This window comes from Phytophthora sojae (assembly GCF_000149755.1).
Source record: "Phytophthora sojae unplaced genomic scaffold PHYSOscaffold_3, whole genome shotgun sequence".
Classification (NCBI taxonomy): domain Eukaryota; phylum Oomycota; class Peronosporomycetes; order Peronosporales; family Peronosporaceae; genus Phytophthora; species Phytophthora sojae.
In genome coordinates, this window is record NW_009258117.1 from 5,531,947 (window position 1) to 5,547,621 (window position 15,675).

At 56.9% G+C, this 15,675-nt stretch overlaps 4 protein-coding genes across 4 annotated transcripts; 1 reads left to right on the forward strand and 3 right to left on the reverse strand.

Annotated features, from left to right (window-relative positions):
• Positions 1-341: 341 nt before the first annotated feature.
• PHYSODRAFT_329084 (hypothetical protein) lies at positions 342-3,104 on the reverse strand (the record flags this gene model as incomplete). The annotated part of the gene is made up of 1 exon (XM_009525470.1): positions 342-3,104. One exon carries the CDS (start codon positions 3,102-3,104, stop codon positions 342-344), a length of 2,763 nt encoding a protein of 920 aa, XP_009523765.1.
• A 511-nt stretch (positions 3,105-3,615) lies between these two features.
• PHYSODRAFT_490552 (hypothetical protein) lies at positions 3,616-6,384 on the reverse strand (the record flags this gene model as incomplete). Its single annotated transcript, XM_009525471.1, has 2 exons — positions 3,616-4,607; positions 4,686-6,384. The coding sequence occupies 2 exons, from the start codon at positions 6,382-6,384 to the stop codon at positions 3,616-3,618; spliced, it is 2,691 nt and encodes an 896-aa protein (XP_009523766.1).
• Positions 6,385-6,901: 517 nt separating this feature from the next.
• PHYSODRAFT_490665 (hypothetical protein) lies at positions 6,902-9,685 on the reverse strand (the record flags this gene model as incomplete). Its single annotated transcript, XM_009525472.1, has 2 exons — positions 6,902-7,912; positions 8,015-9,685. 2 exons carry the CDS (start codon positions 9,683-9,685, stop codon positions 6,902-6,904), a joined length of 2,682 nt encoding a protein of 893 aa, XP_009523767.1.
• A 1,941-nt stretch (positions 9,686-11,626) lies between these two features.
• PHYSODRAFT_313428 (putative methyltetrahydrofolate-homocysteine S-methyltransferase) lies at positions 11,627-15,487 on the forward strand (the record flags this gene model as incomplete). The annotated part of the gene is made up of 3 exons (XM_009525473.1): positions 11,627-13,361; positions 13,505-13,506; positions 13,637-15,487. The coding sequence occupies 3 exons, from the start codon at positions 11,627-11,629 to the stop codon at positions 15,485-15,487; spliced, it is 3,588 nt and encodes a 1,195-aa protein (XP_009523768.1).
• Between the last annotated feature and the right edge of the window lie 188 nt (positions 15,488-15,675).

Consider the following 15,675-nt stretch of genomic DNA (forward strand, 5'->3'; position numbering starts at 1 on the left):
TCCTGTAACGCTCTTCACCAAAGTGCGTACAAATTTTGGCTCTTCCTGTAACACATTGCGCGTTTTCTGCAATGGGGGATGCTTCGTCATACAAACCCCAATATGTTTCGCTGCGCTAAACTGGCCGGCGCTCGTCAAAGCATACTGGTTTTTCCTTGATGCAGGTAGCTCGCTTACAAAACACTAGAACCACGACAAGATCACCTTGTTGTAGGCGAGTTTCTGTAGATTTGCGGCATATTTTTAAATTTCTGAGAGGATGTCTAGTAAAAAAGTTATGACCATTTTTCCGCGGAAAAAGTAAAACATTGCGGTAAACTGGTCGAGCACCTTAGACTACTTTAGGATTTGTTCACACCAGGTCGATGGCGCGCTTCGCTCGAGAATCTAATGGTAGATGCTCGGGATGAAAGACTGATCCGACGGTTCGACAACGACCTCCGTTGTCCGTAAGGGATGCCCACCACAATTTCACCCTCATCAGGATCGTCATGCATGACAAAGAATGCCGATCCATTGTCACGAGTCGTAAACGGGTCGAACCCTGCGGCGGAAGTACCGAACATGGCCACACGCGACGGCGGCGGAGGCATCGGCAAGTTCTCGGTCGATAATGCCTCCGCGAGACGATCGTAGTTCACCGAGTGGTGGTTCACCACGCTCCGGCCGAGCGCCAAACGACGGCCCTCTAAACGCATATCCGACAGCGAGCCCCGATCTGCACTATCAGCCCGCAGGAAGTACGACGCCGTGTTGAAGTCGCTCGTCGTACTGATCTCATTCGACAGCGCCTGCGCCAGCCTCTGGTCCAGCAGTGCCATACGCGTGGCGATGTTGGCCAAGGCAATGGACGGTTGGATGACCAGCACTCCCTGGGCCTTCATCTCCTTGCTGAACTTGCAGTCCGGGACAAGCGCGATCATACGCGGGTGTGAGGCACCGAGCAAAGACTTGAGCAGTTGCACGTTCTCGCGTGTGCGGTTGGCGTCGCCTGTGAAGATGAGGACGTCGGCCGACGACATGGCCTGCGCGTTGTCACGGTCCTTGAGGGTGTTCTTGTACGAGATGAGCTCGCCCTTGGCGGTACGCGAGAGAATGGTCTCGTTCATCTTCTTCCACTTGCTGGTGCGCTCCTCGTCCAGCAGAGGCACGTTGACTTGCGCTCCGTAGAGCGACAAGTTGAGCGCGATCTCAAAGGCAGCTTCGTCGTCACCGATCACAACTGCGTTTTTCACCTTGTAGAATGGCAACGGCGCGTGGGGGTCTGCACCTTCATGCAGTGTAAACCGGCTGGCTGTGCTGACTCTGACAGAGGCGCGACTGCGACGATCTTTGTGGTCACCTTCGTCCCCATCGTTGTCAGCATCCAAATCCTTCATATCTGCGCTCGCTTTCTCGTCGTGGTCTTCTGCTGCCCGGTCTGCGAGTGTTTCACCAGCTCGGCTCAAACCCATCGCACACAGCACGGGGCCAACGATCTGGTTCACCACCACAGCAGCCACGATAGTGGCCGCAAACTCAGCAGCCCACGGTTCACTGCTCATCGCCTTCACCTCGTTGGCCAAACCCAGCGCCACACCAGCCTGCGGCGTCATCGTCAACCACAAGTTGTTGTACTGCCGGGGCGTGAGCTTCAACAGGAAGCGTCCACCGAAGTAGCATGCGATGAAGATCGCCACGTATCGAAGCAAGACGTACACCGTCATGAGCGGAATGGCCGCCACCACTTGGTCCAGCTTCAGAGCCGCGCCCGTCATGACGAAGAACGGCAGGAACAAGTAGGGAGCGGCGGTGTCGAGGATCACGTGCATGTCGTGACGGATGGCAGTTTGGTGTCCGGCGATGCACGAAGCGATCATGAGCACGAGCAGCGGCTCAAACTTAATCTCCCACGAGAGACCGTAGGCTGCAGCGGTTGCCTTGGCAACCGTAGAGGTAGAGATGTAGAACACATACCCCATAGTCAACCAGATCAAACCCTTCAAGCATAGCGTCGCATACGGCGTCAGCAATGAGGAAGACTCGGTGCTTGCTTTGCCCTGCTCGACATCCTCGTCGAAAGCGTTGTGTGGGTGCGGCTGGCTATCCACGTCGATGATTGAGGGCTTCGAGTCCGTCTTCTGGTTGTAGTAGAGCGGGTTGTTGGGCGCGTGGCCGTCGCAGTACTCGGCATGTTCGCCGTGGTGAGTCTCACCGCCCGGAATCATGAAGATCAAGTAGGTAAAGCCCGCTAGGATCACACCGAGAAGCACGTTCGACATTACGATGCCCAGTGTGAACATGAGGTTGCTCACTGACACATTCAACTCGGCGCAGTAGATGGAGCACACGATACGAGAGACCGAAAACGACACCAGCACCACGAACTCCGCCGTCATCGTCGCGCCCAGCATCAGACTCGTGAACGGACCCACGCTGTTGAGCTCGATCTTGATGGCCATCACAGTCGCAGGCGAGCCCAGCACCGAGATGGACCCGAACATGAGCGCGATACCCAACTGGCATAGGAATCCCATGTCGTCGTAGAAGAAGGCGCTCTCCGTCAGCAAAATCGCAGCGGTCAGGATGATCATGGCCGTCACGTAGAGAGCACCCAACAGAATCATGATTGACTTGAGCTGCGGTCGCAATTCCGGAAGGTAAATTTCTTGGCCAGCCTGGAACGAGATGAACGACAGCGCCAGAGCGCTCACGTAGCTCGACAACATATTCACGAGGCCATCCGTCAGCAGGTTGGTCACGAACGGTCCGGCGATGATGCCGATGACCAGGTAGCCCGTGATGAGAGGCAGCTTGAAAAACTTGGGGAAGAAGAGTCCGAGCGGGTGGGCCGCCACCAGGACGATGACGAACGCGAGACCATAGCGGAGGGTGTCGATGGTGTTGTTCCACGAGTTGAAGGGCACGGTTTTGTCCTCGTCCCCGGTGGCACCGCTTAATCGACGCATAGTGACGTCGTGATCATGAGTAAGACCCGTGACACCTTCCCGCACTTGTGTATCGGCGGAGACCACTGCGAAAGTTGAAGCGGCCGCGATAAGCACGAGTGCGAGCGCGCATGGGCGCGAGACTGCACGTCGGACTGATGCACACTCTGTCGGCATCAGGCCCGCTTTTCTAAGGTTCCGTTCGTTGAGCGTGATCAAATGCCGTGCCCGAAGGTGAAAGGCGGAATGAAGTTGCCACGATGTCGTGGCTTGACCGATGTCTCGCTTTTCTGATCGTCTATCCCCCTCCACAACCCCTCAACTGGACAGGACACAGTCCATGCATGGAGTCCATGTGGCGCCACCACCCGGGCGCTTCCTCGTGGTTCGTGCCAGTTCAGCAGGATAACCCTCCGAGAAAAGCTCACTGCCGACGCCACCATACTACACGTACGTACGCGAATACTAAACTAAACCGCAAACTTCCTCATCTGTCGAGTTTACCTCTGGCCCTACAAACGATCACTCCGACCTTTTAGGTAGATTAAAACAGCAAAAGGATTAAGCTTGCCACACATGGAAGCGAGTTTAAGGGCTGTAACGTAGCGTACCTATTCTGCAGATACATGTACGGTTGCCGCAAGAGCGGTCGTGGCGTTGTCGCTGTCAATGGCGCAAGTTGAAGGGCCTACATGAACGCGTTTCCGCCGACGCGCTTTCCTCGGCCTCCTCCACCAATTCGCACGCGACTCGATCGCAGCTGACGCGGTGCTCCATGGAAACTCACTCTGAAGCTCCCACGAGACGCATACGGCCCGTGGTGGTCGCTCAGAACGATCTCCTCCGCGTTGTCGTGGTCGTCGAGCATGACGAAGAACTCGGATCCGCTCCGTTCGCGCTGGAACGGGTCGAAGCCGGCAGCAGATGTACCGAACATGGCCACGCGAGAGGGTGGCGGAGGCAACGGCAAGTTCGCAGTCGCCAATGCCTCGGCGAGGCGGTCGTAGTTCACCGAGTGGTGGTTCACCACGCTCCGACCAAGCGCCAAGCGACGGCCCGCCAAATGCATCTCCGACACCGATTCACGGTGGCCACTATCGGCCCGCAAGAAGTACGAGGCCGTGCTGAAGTCGCTCGTCGTACTGGTCTCGTTCGAAAGAGCCTGAGCCAGCTTCTGGTCCAGCAGTGCCATGCGCGTTGCTATGTTGGCCAAGGCGATGGATGGCTGGATCACGAGCACTCCCTGCTCCTTCATCTCCTTGCTGAACTTGCAGTCCGGCACGAAGGCAATCATACGCGGGTGCGACGAGCCCATCAACGACTTCAACATGCGAATGTTCTCACGCGTACGGTTGGCGTCGCCTGTGAAGATGAGGACGTCCGCCGACGACATGGCCTGCGCGTTGTCACGGTCCTTGAGGGTGTTCTTGTACGAGATGAGCTCGCCCTTGGCGGTACGCGAGAGAATGGTCTCGTTCATCTTCTTCCACTTGCTGGTGCGCTCCTCGTCCAGCAGAGGCACGTTGACTTGCGCTCCGTAGAGCGACAAGTTGAGCGCGATCTCAAAGGCAGCTTCGTCGTCACCGATCACAACTGCGTTTTGCACCTTGTAAAAATGCTGCAGCACTTGCGGGTCGTCGTTGCCATAGAACATGGTAGGCGTTGAGAATCGTCGACTCACTTCAAACTGACTCACACTGTTTGAGCCGCCACCGTCGTGATTGTCATTGCTCAGGGCATCCTTTTCCTTTTCGTCACTAGGCGCGTCTCCTTCTGCAAGTCGGTCTTGCAAGGTTTCTCCCGCTCGGCTCAAACCCATCGCACACAGCACGGGGCCAACGATCTGGTTCACTACCACAGCAGCCACGATCGTCGCCGCGAACTCGGCAGCCCAAGTATCACTGCTCATCGCCTTCACCTCGTTGGCCAAACCCAAAGCCACACCAGCCTGCGGTGTCATCGTCAACCACAAGTTGTTGTACTGCCGGGGCGTGAGCTTCAACAGGAAGCGACCTCCGAAGTAGCATGCGATGAAGATCGCCACGTATCGAAGCAAGACGTACACCGTCATGAGCGGAATGGCCGCCACCACTTGGTCCAGCTTCAGAGCCGCGCCCGTCATGACGAAGAACGGCAGGAACATGTAGGGAGCGGCGGTGTCGAGGATCACGTGCATGTCGTGACGGATGGCAGTTTGGTGTCCGGCGATACACGAAGCGACCATGAGCACGAGCAGCGGCTCAAACTTGATCTCCCACGAGAGACCGTAGGCTGCAGCGGTTGCCTTGGCAACCGTAGAGGTAGAGATGTAGAACACATACCCCATTGTCAGCCAAATGAAGCCCTTCAGCGCCAGAGAAGCGTTGGGCGACAGCACCGAATCGTGTTGCAACTCGTCCGCAGTGCACTCGTCCGCGCCGTTGTGAGGGTGCGGCGTCATATCCGGGTTTGAAGCCGAAAGTTTGTCGCCCGTCTTCTGGTCGTAGTAGGTTGATCCGGGTCTTGCGTCGCCGTGGTCAGCTCCGTGATGCTCATCGTGGTGGTGGTGCTCTCCTCCCGGAATTTTGAAAATTAGGATCGTCACGCCGGCCAGGATAACGCCCACCAGCACGTTGGCTCCGACGATACTCATCGTGTACATGAGGTTCAGCATCGACACGTCCAGCTTGGCGCAGTAGATGGAGCACACGATACGCGAGATCGAGAACGACACTAGCACGACGAACTCCGCCGTCATTGTAGCGCCCAGCATCAAGCTTGTAAAGGGGCCAACGCTGTCTAGTTCAATTTTGATAGCCATCACGGTCGCAGGCGAGCCTAGCACCGAGATGGACCCGAACATGAGCGCAATACCCAACTGACAGCTCAGTGCTAGGTCGTCGTAGAAGAAGGCGCTTTCCACCAGCAGCGTCACGGACGTCAGGATGATCATTGCCGTCACGTAAAGAGCACCCAACAGAATCATGATAGCCTTGAGCTGCGGTCGCAATTCCGGAAGGTAAATTTCTTGGCCAGCCTGGAACGAGATGAACGACAGCGCCAGAGCGCTCACGTAGCTCGACAACATATTCACGAGGCCATCCGTCAGCAGGTTGGTCACGAACGGTCCGGCGATGATGCCGATGACCAGGTAGCCCGTGATGAGAGGCAGCTTAAAAAACTTGGGGAAGAAGAGTCCGAGCGGGTGCGCCGCCACCAGGACGATGACGAAGGCGAGGCTGTAGCGGAGGGTGTCGATGGTGTTGTTCCACGAGTTGAAGGGCACGGTTTTGTCCTCGTCCCCGGTGGCACCGCTTAATCGACGGATAGTGGCGTCAACTTGACCGTTAACAGCATCGTTGTCGCGCAGAGTTGGATGACCCGAGGCGACCTGGAACGAGCAAACCACAACGAGAAATAACACGAGTGGAAACGCGCTTGGGTGTAGCCCAACGACGCGGTTCTTCAAGGAACTCATGCTCGTCTCTGGCGTTGGAATTTGAACAATGCTGCGATCGAATCCGAGGTTGAAGCGAGTGTTTGGGATATCGATGGCAAATTGCAGAATGAACTCGCCGCAGCTGCTACATCACTCGATAAGCTGCAAAGTGACGGCGCGAGCGTTGGGAGGCGAAGCGATGGATCGTTCGCCTTAATTAATCACGGCAATGTCTCGAGTTTCCATCCTTCAAGGGGACGAAGCACCGTATAGCTGTTTTCCGCCGGCAGTTCCTCCAGGTTCTTATGTATTCGACGGCCCATTACAGATAGCACACCGAGATAAGCGGCGTTTCCGAGCCATAAGTTGGGTGGGCCGTATGCCGAGAAAATCTCTTGTGTGATAGTTAATGGCTGAGGACTTTACTAACTTTACCACATCACGGCTCGAAGCGTTGAACTCCCAACAATAACGCGAAGAGCAGATTAATTTCCAGACTAAATTTAGGTTTGACGAACAAATGCGTTATCGGCGATAACTTATCGAGCCACTGGGCCTAGAACCCGGGCTTGCGACCTGGGGTGCGTCTTCCCCGGCCTCCTCCAGCGCCACCGCGCTGTTGGACGCGACTGGCCCCGAATTGAATCGATGATCGCTGCAGACTCAGTCTCGAGTTTCCACGCGTAGAGTACGGTCCGTGCTGGGCATCCAGAATGAGCTCCTCACCTTCCTCCTCGTCGTGCATGACAAAGAACTCGGAGCCAGCTCGTTCCCGTTGGAAAGGGTCGAAGCCAGCAGCAGATGAAGTACCGAACATGGCCACACGCGACGGCGGAGGAGGCATCGGCAGGTTCTCCGAGTGCAGCGCGTCCGCGAGACGATCGTAGTCAACCGAGTGGTGGTTTACCACGTTGCGGCCAAGCGCCAAGCGACGGCCCTCCAGACGCATGTCCGACAACGAGCCACGCTCTCCACCGTCAGCGCGCAAGAAGTACGACGCCGTGTTGAAGTCGCTCGTCGTACTGATCTCGTTGGACAAGGCCTGCGCCAGCTTCTGATCCAGCAGAGCCATACGCGTTGCGATATTGGCCAGGGCTATCGACGGCTGGATAACCAGCACTCCCTGGGCCTTCATCTCCTTGCTGAACTTGCAGTCCGGGACAAGCGCGATCATACGCGGGTGTGAGGCACCGAGCAAAGACTTGAGCAGATGCACGTTCTCGCGGGTGCGGCTGGCGTCACCCGTGAAGATGAGGACGTCCGCCGACGACATGGCCTGCGCGTTGTCGCGGTCCTTGAGGGTATTCTTGTACGAGATGAGGTCGCCCTTAGCAGTGCGCGAGAGGATGGTCTCGTTCATCTTCTTCCACTTGCTGGTGCGCTCCTCATCCAGCAGAGGAACATTCACCTGGGCTCCGTAGAGCGACAGCTCCAGTGCGACCTCGAAGGCAACTTCATCATCACCAATGACGACAGCGTTCTGCACCTTGTAGAACGGCAGTAGCGACCGCGGATCTCCGTTGCCGAGCGTGACAGCCGGACTCGACGCCCGACGGCTAACCTCGAACTGGCTGATGCTGCTGAGACCGCCACCGTGGATGTTGCTGAAACGACTGCCCCGCACGCTCTTGTCCATGCTGTCCATGTCGTCCTTGGGGTTGTCCGACACCATCATACGGTCTGCCAGCGTTTCACCCGCTCGACTCAAGCCCATCGCACACAGCACAGGACCAACGATCTGGTTCACCACCACGGCGGCCACGATCGTCGCTGAGAACTCGGCGGCCCACGATTCATCGCTCATCGCCTTCACCTCGTTGGCCAACCCCAAGGCCACACCAGCCTGCGGCGTCATGGTCAGCCACAAGTTGTTGTACTGCATCGGGGTAAGCTTGAGCAGGAAGCGTCCACCGAAGTAGCAGGCGATGAAGATCGCCACGTAGCGCAGAACAACGTACAGACTCATCAAGGGGATGGCAGCCAGCACTTGGTCCAACTTCAGAGCAGCTCCGGTCATGACGAAGAACGGCAGGAACATGTACGGCGCCACCGTGTCGAGGATCACGTGCATGTCGTGGCGAATTTCAGTTTTGTGCCCGGCAATGCAGGACGCAATCATGAGCACAAGAAGCGGCTCAAGCTTGATCTCCCACGATAGACCGTAAGCTGCAGCGGTCGCCTCAGCGAGGAGAGAGGTCGAAATGTAGAACACGTAGCCCATCGACAGCCAGATGAAGCCCTTGAGAGACAACACGGCCTTGGGCGACAGCATGCCAGCAGGTTCGTGCTGCAGCTCGTCCACAGAGCACTCGTCCGCGCCGTTGTGAGGGTGCGGCGTCATATCCGGGTTCGTGGTGGAAATCTTGTCCCCAGTCTTCTGGTCGTAGTAGGTCGAGCCGGGTCTTGCCTCGCCGTGGTCGGCGCCATGGTGCTCGTCGTGGTGCTGCTCTCCTCCGGGTATCTTGAAAATCAGGATAATCACGCCGGCCAGGAAACCGCCGACCAGGATGTTGGCCCCCACAATGCTCATCGTGTACATCAAGTTCAGCATCGACACGTCCAGCTTGGCGCAGTAGATGGAGCACACGATACGCGAGATCGAGAACGACACCAGCACCACGAACTCCGCCGTCATCGTCGCGCCAAGCATCAGACTCGTGAACGGACCCACACTGTTGAGCTCGATCTTGATGGCCATCACGGTCGCAGGTGAGCCGAGTACCGAGATGGACCCGAACATGAGCGCGATACCCAACTGGCATAGGAATCCCATGTCATCGTAGAAGAAGGCGCTCTCCGCCACCAGAATTGCAGAGGTTAGGATGATCATAGCCGTCACGTAGAGAGCGCCCAGCAGAATCATGATGGACTTGAGTTGCGGTCGCAATTCCGGCAGGTAGATCTCCTGACCGGCCTGGAACGAGATGAACGATAGCGCCAGCGCACTCACGTAGCTCGACAACATGGTGACGAGCCCCTCTGACAAAAGATTCGAGACAAAAGGTCCGGCAATAATGCCAATCACCAGGTATCCCGTGATGAGCGGCAGCTTGAATAATTTAGGGAAAAAGAGTCCGAGCGGGTGGGCGGCCACGAGCACGACAACAAAGGCGAGAACATACTGGAGGGTGTCGATGGCACTGCTCCACGAGTTGAACGGGATGGTTTTGCTCTTGTCCTCGCCACCTCCGCTCAGTCGGCGGCTGTAGTCGACATCGTCGTCATCCGCGGCTTCCCGCAGAGCAAAGTGGCCTGAGGCTCCATGCAAGGAAGAGGCCACGACCAGCGAAAGCGCGGCCAAGAGCACCGTCGAGCGCCTTGTGCAGGCCTGGAACGGCATCTCCTTGAAGCTTTTTTTTTTCTTTTTCTTCGAGGAGAGCTTGGAGCTGCCGACGGTAAATCCTAGAATGAACGAACACTGTGGAGGTATCCGCAAGCGCACGTGCCTGGCCAAGCGATTGGCTTTGGGCTGGTGAGAAATATACCCGGATGGAGATGGAGACCATCTGGCCATCATGGACTGCATCCGAGGACGCAGTGCCGCGGGACGACGATCCGGCTCGTTGTGCTTTGGTCGCCAACTTGGCGATTCCAACTCGCAGAAGGGGCTCGGCTGCACCGGCGATGCAGGTCACCTGAGACATCGCTAGTGCAGCTCCGATTAAAAGTCGCTTAATCAAGGGTGGCTTGACAAGCGCGTTTATACTGTACCTAAATGGCAGCAGCACCAAGGAAATGGCAACTTCTCGCAGGAAACGCCTGGTTGCGGTGTGCCCACTTGGCTTCAGGGCCACACAGATGATCGCTCTCCAAATCCCCAAATCTTGGAATCTTCACGCTCCACTGGCCCTCCATTTCGTCTTTTCGCTAGAATTCGCCCGCAATCCGGTCCGGGAATTACGAATTGAAAAATACAGGCGTCCCCGGGCTAGTCCCGGCTGTATATTTTAATGTACCTCACACAGGAAGTACAAGCAGTTCTCAAGATTTGCGCGCTACTTCTGCAAACATATTGATTTAGATGAATGTACAGCGAGACCTACTGCGACAAGTGGCACGTTGCGGGAATACCTCCACCGTATTCTTGTGCTAAGCTTGTAGTAAGTCAGTACATACTCATCTATGTTCAGACCGCGTGAATCTTGTTGATTCGCAAACATCATAAGTACCACTGTGGCGAATAGGCCGGGGACGCCTGTAGGTACAGCTGCTAAAGTAAACAATGAGCGAACAACAACTACAGTATTGTATTATAATTACATGTACGACTTGTCCCAGTTGGTTTTGCTGCATTTTCTGGGGATTTCGAGCTGGATAGCCTGGTGTATGACACTGTAATGGAGACGGTCACAATGACCCGCTTTGCTGCACTTGGTGACACCAAGTTGGTGTCCAGTGCCCATTTAACAGCAGCAGAGCTTCGGGATCAATTCGTTATCTTGGTCGGCGACTTAGTTAGTGGCGCAGAGCACTGCTGAGATACGATATGCTACAAGATCTCACTGGTATCACAAGGAAGGAGCTACGTACGCCCGCGAGTACACCGCTATGTTGCCGGCGTCTGTTGCACAATAGGTTAGTGCTGGTCATACAGTGTAGCTACCTCATGTACTGTAGCTGGTCGCGTGTTGCATGGTTGTCTCGAAATATATGCTCGCGTTTGCGCCGAGTACGTGTACCCATCGAAACCCATCGGACCAAGCTCGCCTGTCACTTTGCAACGGGATCATCTTGCGTTCTCTCAAAGTTGCGCCATTTTCAGTAGGCTCGTGCATATCCTAGAGACTTATTAGCGTACGACCACCGTAGGCAGAGGTGCAGATGTGCGCGTCTCCGGGTGTAGATAGATTGCCGACTAAATCACAACATATTCAATTCAAAAGCGCCATTTACAGTACATGCGCCTGGGATATTGTACTGTAGCTGGTCGAGTACGGTACATACATGAGCTTCGGTTGCTGTCTTCATCAGTTGTTCGTCACCATAATCTGTTCATCGTTTCGTCACAATAATTGAATTGAGCAGTTTTAATTACAATCAATTGTTTTCAAATTAACCATTTTAGCTACAATTGATTCAAACATTTAAAATACATTTTGAACACTTCAATAATTGGATTGGTTCCAATTTTTGAATTGAAACAATGATTGTTGCTCGAAAGTTCGTGTGGCCAATGGGATCGCCCGACCTCTACCGCCCCCACTCGCTTCAGTCTCCAAGTTGAGTTGGGGAGCTCCTCGTCGTCGTCAGCCAGTCAGCCAAGCCAGCCCCGCTAAGAGCCATGAGGAGCGACGTGACCGCGGCGGAAGTGGCGTTGCTGCAGCGGCCGTTCGTGCGCGGCGAGAGCGACATCTTCGCGTACCTGACGGCGCTCATGAAGCAGCGCACGCTCATCTTCGACGGCGGCATGGGCACCATGATCCAGACGCACAAGTTCACGGAGGAGGACTTCCGCGGCGAGCGCTTCCAGGACTCACCGTGCCTCGTCAAGGGCAACAACGACCTGCTGTCCATCACGCAGCCGCAGGTCATCAAGGACATCCACAAGCAGTACATGCAGATCGGCCGAGCGCAGCTCATCGGCACCAACACCTTCTCGGGCACGACCATCGCCCAGGCCGACTACCAGATGGAGCACCTGGTCTACGAGCTCAACTACGAGTCCGCCAGGCTCGCGCGCGAGGCCGCGGACGAGGTCACGGCGCTGGACCCGCTGCGCCCGCGCTTCGTGGCCGGCTCCATCGGCCCCACGAACCGCACGCTGTCCATCTCCCCCAACGTGGAGGACCCGGGCTTCCGCAACGTCACGTTCGACGAGCTCGTGGACGCGTACTACACGCAGGTGGAAGGTCTGGTGGACGGTGGCAGCGACATCCTCCTGGTGGAGACCATCTTCGACACGCTGAACGCCAAGGCTGCCGTTTTCGCCATCAACAAGTACCAGGAGGCCACGGGCAAGAAGCTGCCGCTGTTCATCTCCGGTACTATCGTGGACATGAGTGGACGCACGCTGTCGGGCCAGACCACCGAGGCGTTTTACGTCAGTCTGCGCCACTCAAAGCCCTTCTGCATCGGGTTGAACTGCGCGCTGGGCGCCAACCAGATGAAGCCGTTCCTGCAGCGTCTGTCGAACGTGGCCGAGTGCTTCGTGTCTGTCTACGCAAACGCCGGTCTGCCGAACGCCATGGGTGGCTACGATGACACCCCCGCTATGATGGCCGAGTACTGCGAGGAGTTCTCCAAGGACCGCCTGATCAACATGATGGGCGGATGCTGCGGCACGACGCCCCAGCACATTGAGGCTATTGCCATCATGGCTGCCAAGTACGAGCCGCGCCCGCTCCCTGAGCTCAAGGAGCCGTTCATGTGGCTCTCGGGTCTCGAGGACATGATTGTGACCAAGGAGCGCTTCAGCTTCTTGAACGTCGGTGAGCGATGCAATATCTCCGGCTCGCTGCGTTTCAAGCGCCTCATCATGAAGGGCGACTACGGTACAGCCATGGACGTCGCGCGGCAGCAGGTGGAGGACGGCGCGATGGTCATCGATGTGAACGTCGACGACGGTATGCTCGACGGTGTGGCAGCCATGGAGCGGTTCCTGAAGATCGCTGTGACGGAGCCCGATGTTGCCAAGGTTCCATTCATGGTCGACTCGTCCAAGTTCCACATTGTGGAGGCCGGTCTTAAGTGTGTCCAGGGCAAGTGCATTGTGAACAGTATCTCGCTCAAGGTCGGCAAGGAGCTGTTCATGGAGCACGCGCGCATCGTCAAGAGCCACGGTGCCGCCGTGGTGGTTATGGCCTTCGACGAGGAGGGCCAGGCAGCCACTGAAGCCGAGAAGGTGCGCATTTGCAAGCGCTCGTACGATATTTTGGTGAACGAGGTGGGCTTCCCGCCGGAAGACATCATCTTCGACCCCAACATTCTGACGGTCGCTACGGGTATGGAGGAGCACAACAACTACGGTGTGGACTTCATCAACGCTTGCCGAGTCATCAAGGAGCAGAACCCCTACTGTAAGATCAGTGGCGGTGTGTCCAACCTGTCGTTCGGTTTCCGAGGCGTGAACGTCATTCGTGAGGCGATCCACAGTGTTTTCTTGTACCACGCAGTCAAGGCTGGCATGGACATGGGTATTGTGAACGCAGCCATGCTTGAGGTGTACGACGATATCCCGAAGGATCTACTGAAGCTGGTCGAGGATGTGGTCCTTAACCGTCACCCAGACGCCACTGAGGCGCTTCTGGACCGTTCGCTGATTGAGAAGGAGAAGGCCGACGCTGCAAAGAAGGGCGGTGCTGTGGCCGGCGGTGGCAACAAACAGGAGTGGCGTACCAAGCCTATCGGGGAGAGGCTTACGCACGCGCTTGTGAAGGGCATTTCGGAGTTCATTGACCAGGATGTGGAGGAAATGCGCAAGGTTGCTGAGAAGCCCCTTGATGTGATCGAAGGCCCGCTCATGGACGGCATGAACGTCGTGGGCCAGCTTTTCGGATCGGGCAAGATGTTCTTGCCGCAGGTCATCAAGTCTGCGCGTGTCATGAAGAAGGCCGTGGCCTACTTGCTTCCGTTCATGGAGGAAGAGAAGAACCAGCGCCGGCTTGCGAACACGGCCAACGGTATCGCGAACGAAGAAGAGGACGAGGACTCGCAGTACGCTGGCAAGGTGCTGATTGCTACCGTGAAGGGCGATGTCCACGATATCGGCAAAAACATTGTGGGTGTGGTGCTTGGCTGCAACAACTACAAGATCATCGACCTGGGTGTCATGGTCCCGTGTGAGGACATCCTGGCTGCGGCTAAGGAGCACAACGTCGATGTGATCGGACTGTCGGGTCTAATCACGCCCTCTCTGGATGAGATGGTGTACGTTGCGCGCGAGATGAACAAGGCCGGTCTGAAGATCCCTCTGATTGTTGGTGGCGCTACGACCTCGAAGATGCACGCAGCAGTAAAGATCGCCCCGCACTACTCGACCCCCGAGCACCCCGTGATGCACGTGCTGGATGCTTCTCGCAGTGTTGTTGTGGTCGGCAACTTGCTTCGTCAGGACGAGGAGCGCGATGAGTTTGTTGAGGAGGTCATGGAGGAGTACGAAGAGATGCGCGAGGACTACTACGCGTCTCTGGATGACATCAAGCTGATTAGCTTCGGAGATGCCAAGGCCAAGAGCTACCAGATCGACTACGTGGCCAAGCCTCCCTTCGAGAAGATTAACCGCGTGGGTCTGCACGTCATCGAGGACCTGCCTCTCGAGGATTTGGTGCCGTTCATCGACTGGAACCCGTTCTTCCAGACCTGGGAGCTGCGCGGTCGCTACCCGAACCGTGGATACCCGAAGATTTTCGACGATGAGACGGTTGGTGCCGAGGCTCGCAAGGTGTTCGACGAGGCGCAGAAGCTGCTGCAGGAGATCATGGACAAGAAGCTGCTTCGTGTGCGCGGTGTGTCGGGTATCTTCCCCGCGTACCGCGAGGGCGAGGACGTGATCGTGTGCGACCCGAAGAACCCGGAGCAGGAGATCTCCAAGTTCTGCATGCTGCGCCAGCAGGCCGAGAAGGAGACGAGCGACCCGTACATGTCGTTGGCCGACTTCATCGCGCCCAAGGGTGTCGGCGGCCAGGACTACGTCGGTGGCTTCGCTGTCGGTGTGTTCGGCGTGGAGGAGATGGCCGCCAAGTTCGAGGCCGACCACGACGACTTCAACAAGATTATGTCCCAGGCCATTGGGGACCGTCTGGCCGAGGCGTTCGCCGAGTACATCCACCGCGAGATGCGTGTCAAGGACTGGGGCTACGCGGCCGACGAGGTGCTGGACAAGGAGGACCTGCTGAAGGTCAAGTACGACGGCATCCGTCCTGCCCCGGGCTACCCGTCGCAGCCCGACCACACGGAGAAGCGCGCGCTGTGGGACCTGCTCAGGGCGGACGAGTTGATCGGCCTGAGCCTTACGGACAGCTACATGATGCTGCCCGGCTCGGCCGTCAGCGCGCTGTGCTTCGCGCACCCGGACTCGCAGTACTTCGCCGTGGGCAAGATCGGCAAGGATCAGGTCGTCGAGTACGCCAAGCGCAAGGGCCAGACGCTCGAGGAGACGGAGCGCTGGCTGGCGCCGATCCTCGGCTACGACCGCTCGGCCTAATGTGGCTACATCTTCATTGAACCGACCCTGCGGCGTTGAGTTGCGGTCTATCGGTTCCTCTGCGGCTGGACGTCAAGGACGATAGAAATGCCAACGGAGAGGCGGGCACCCCTGCAACTTAGGCCTGCCTGCTCCGCTGCCATTCCTGCGTGCATCACCTACCGTATGTTGCACGGAGCTATTCGCTC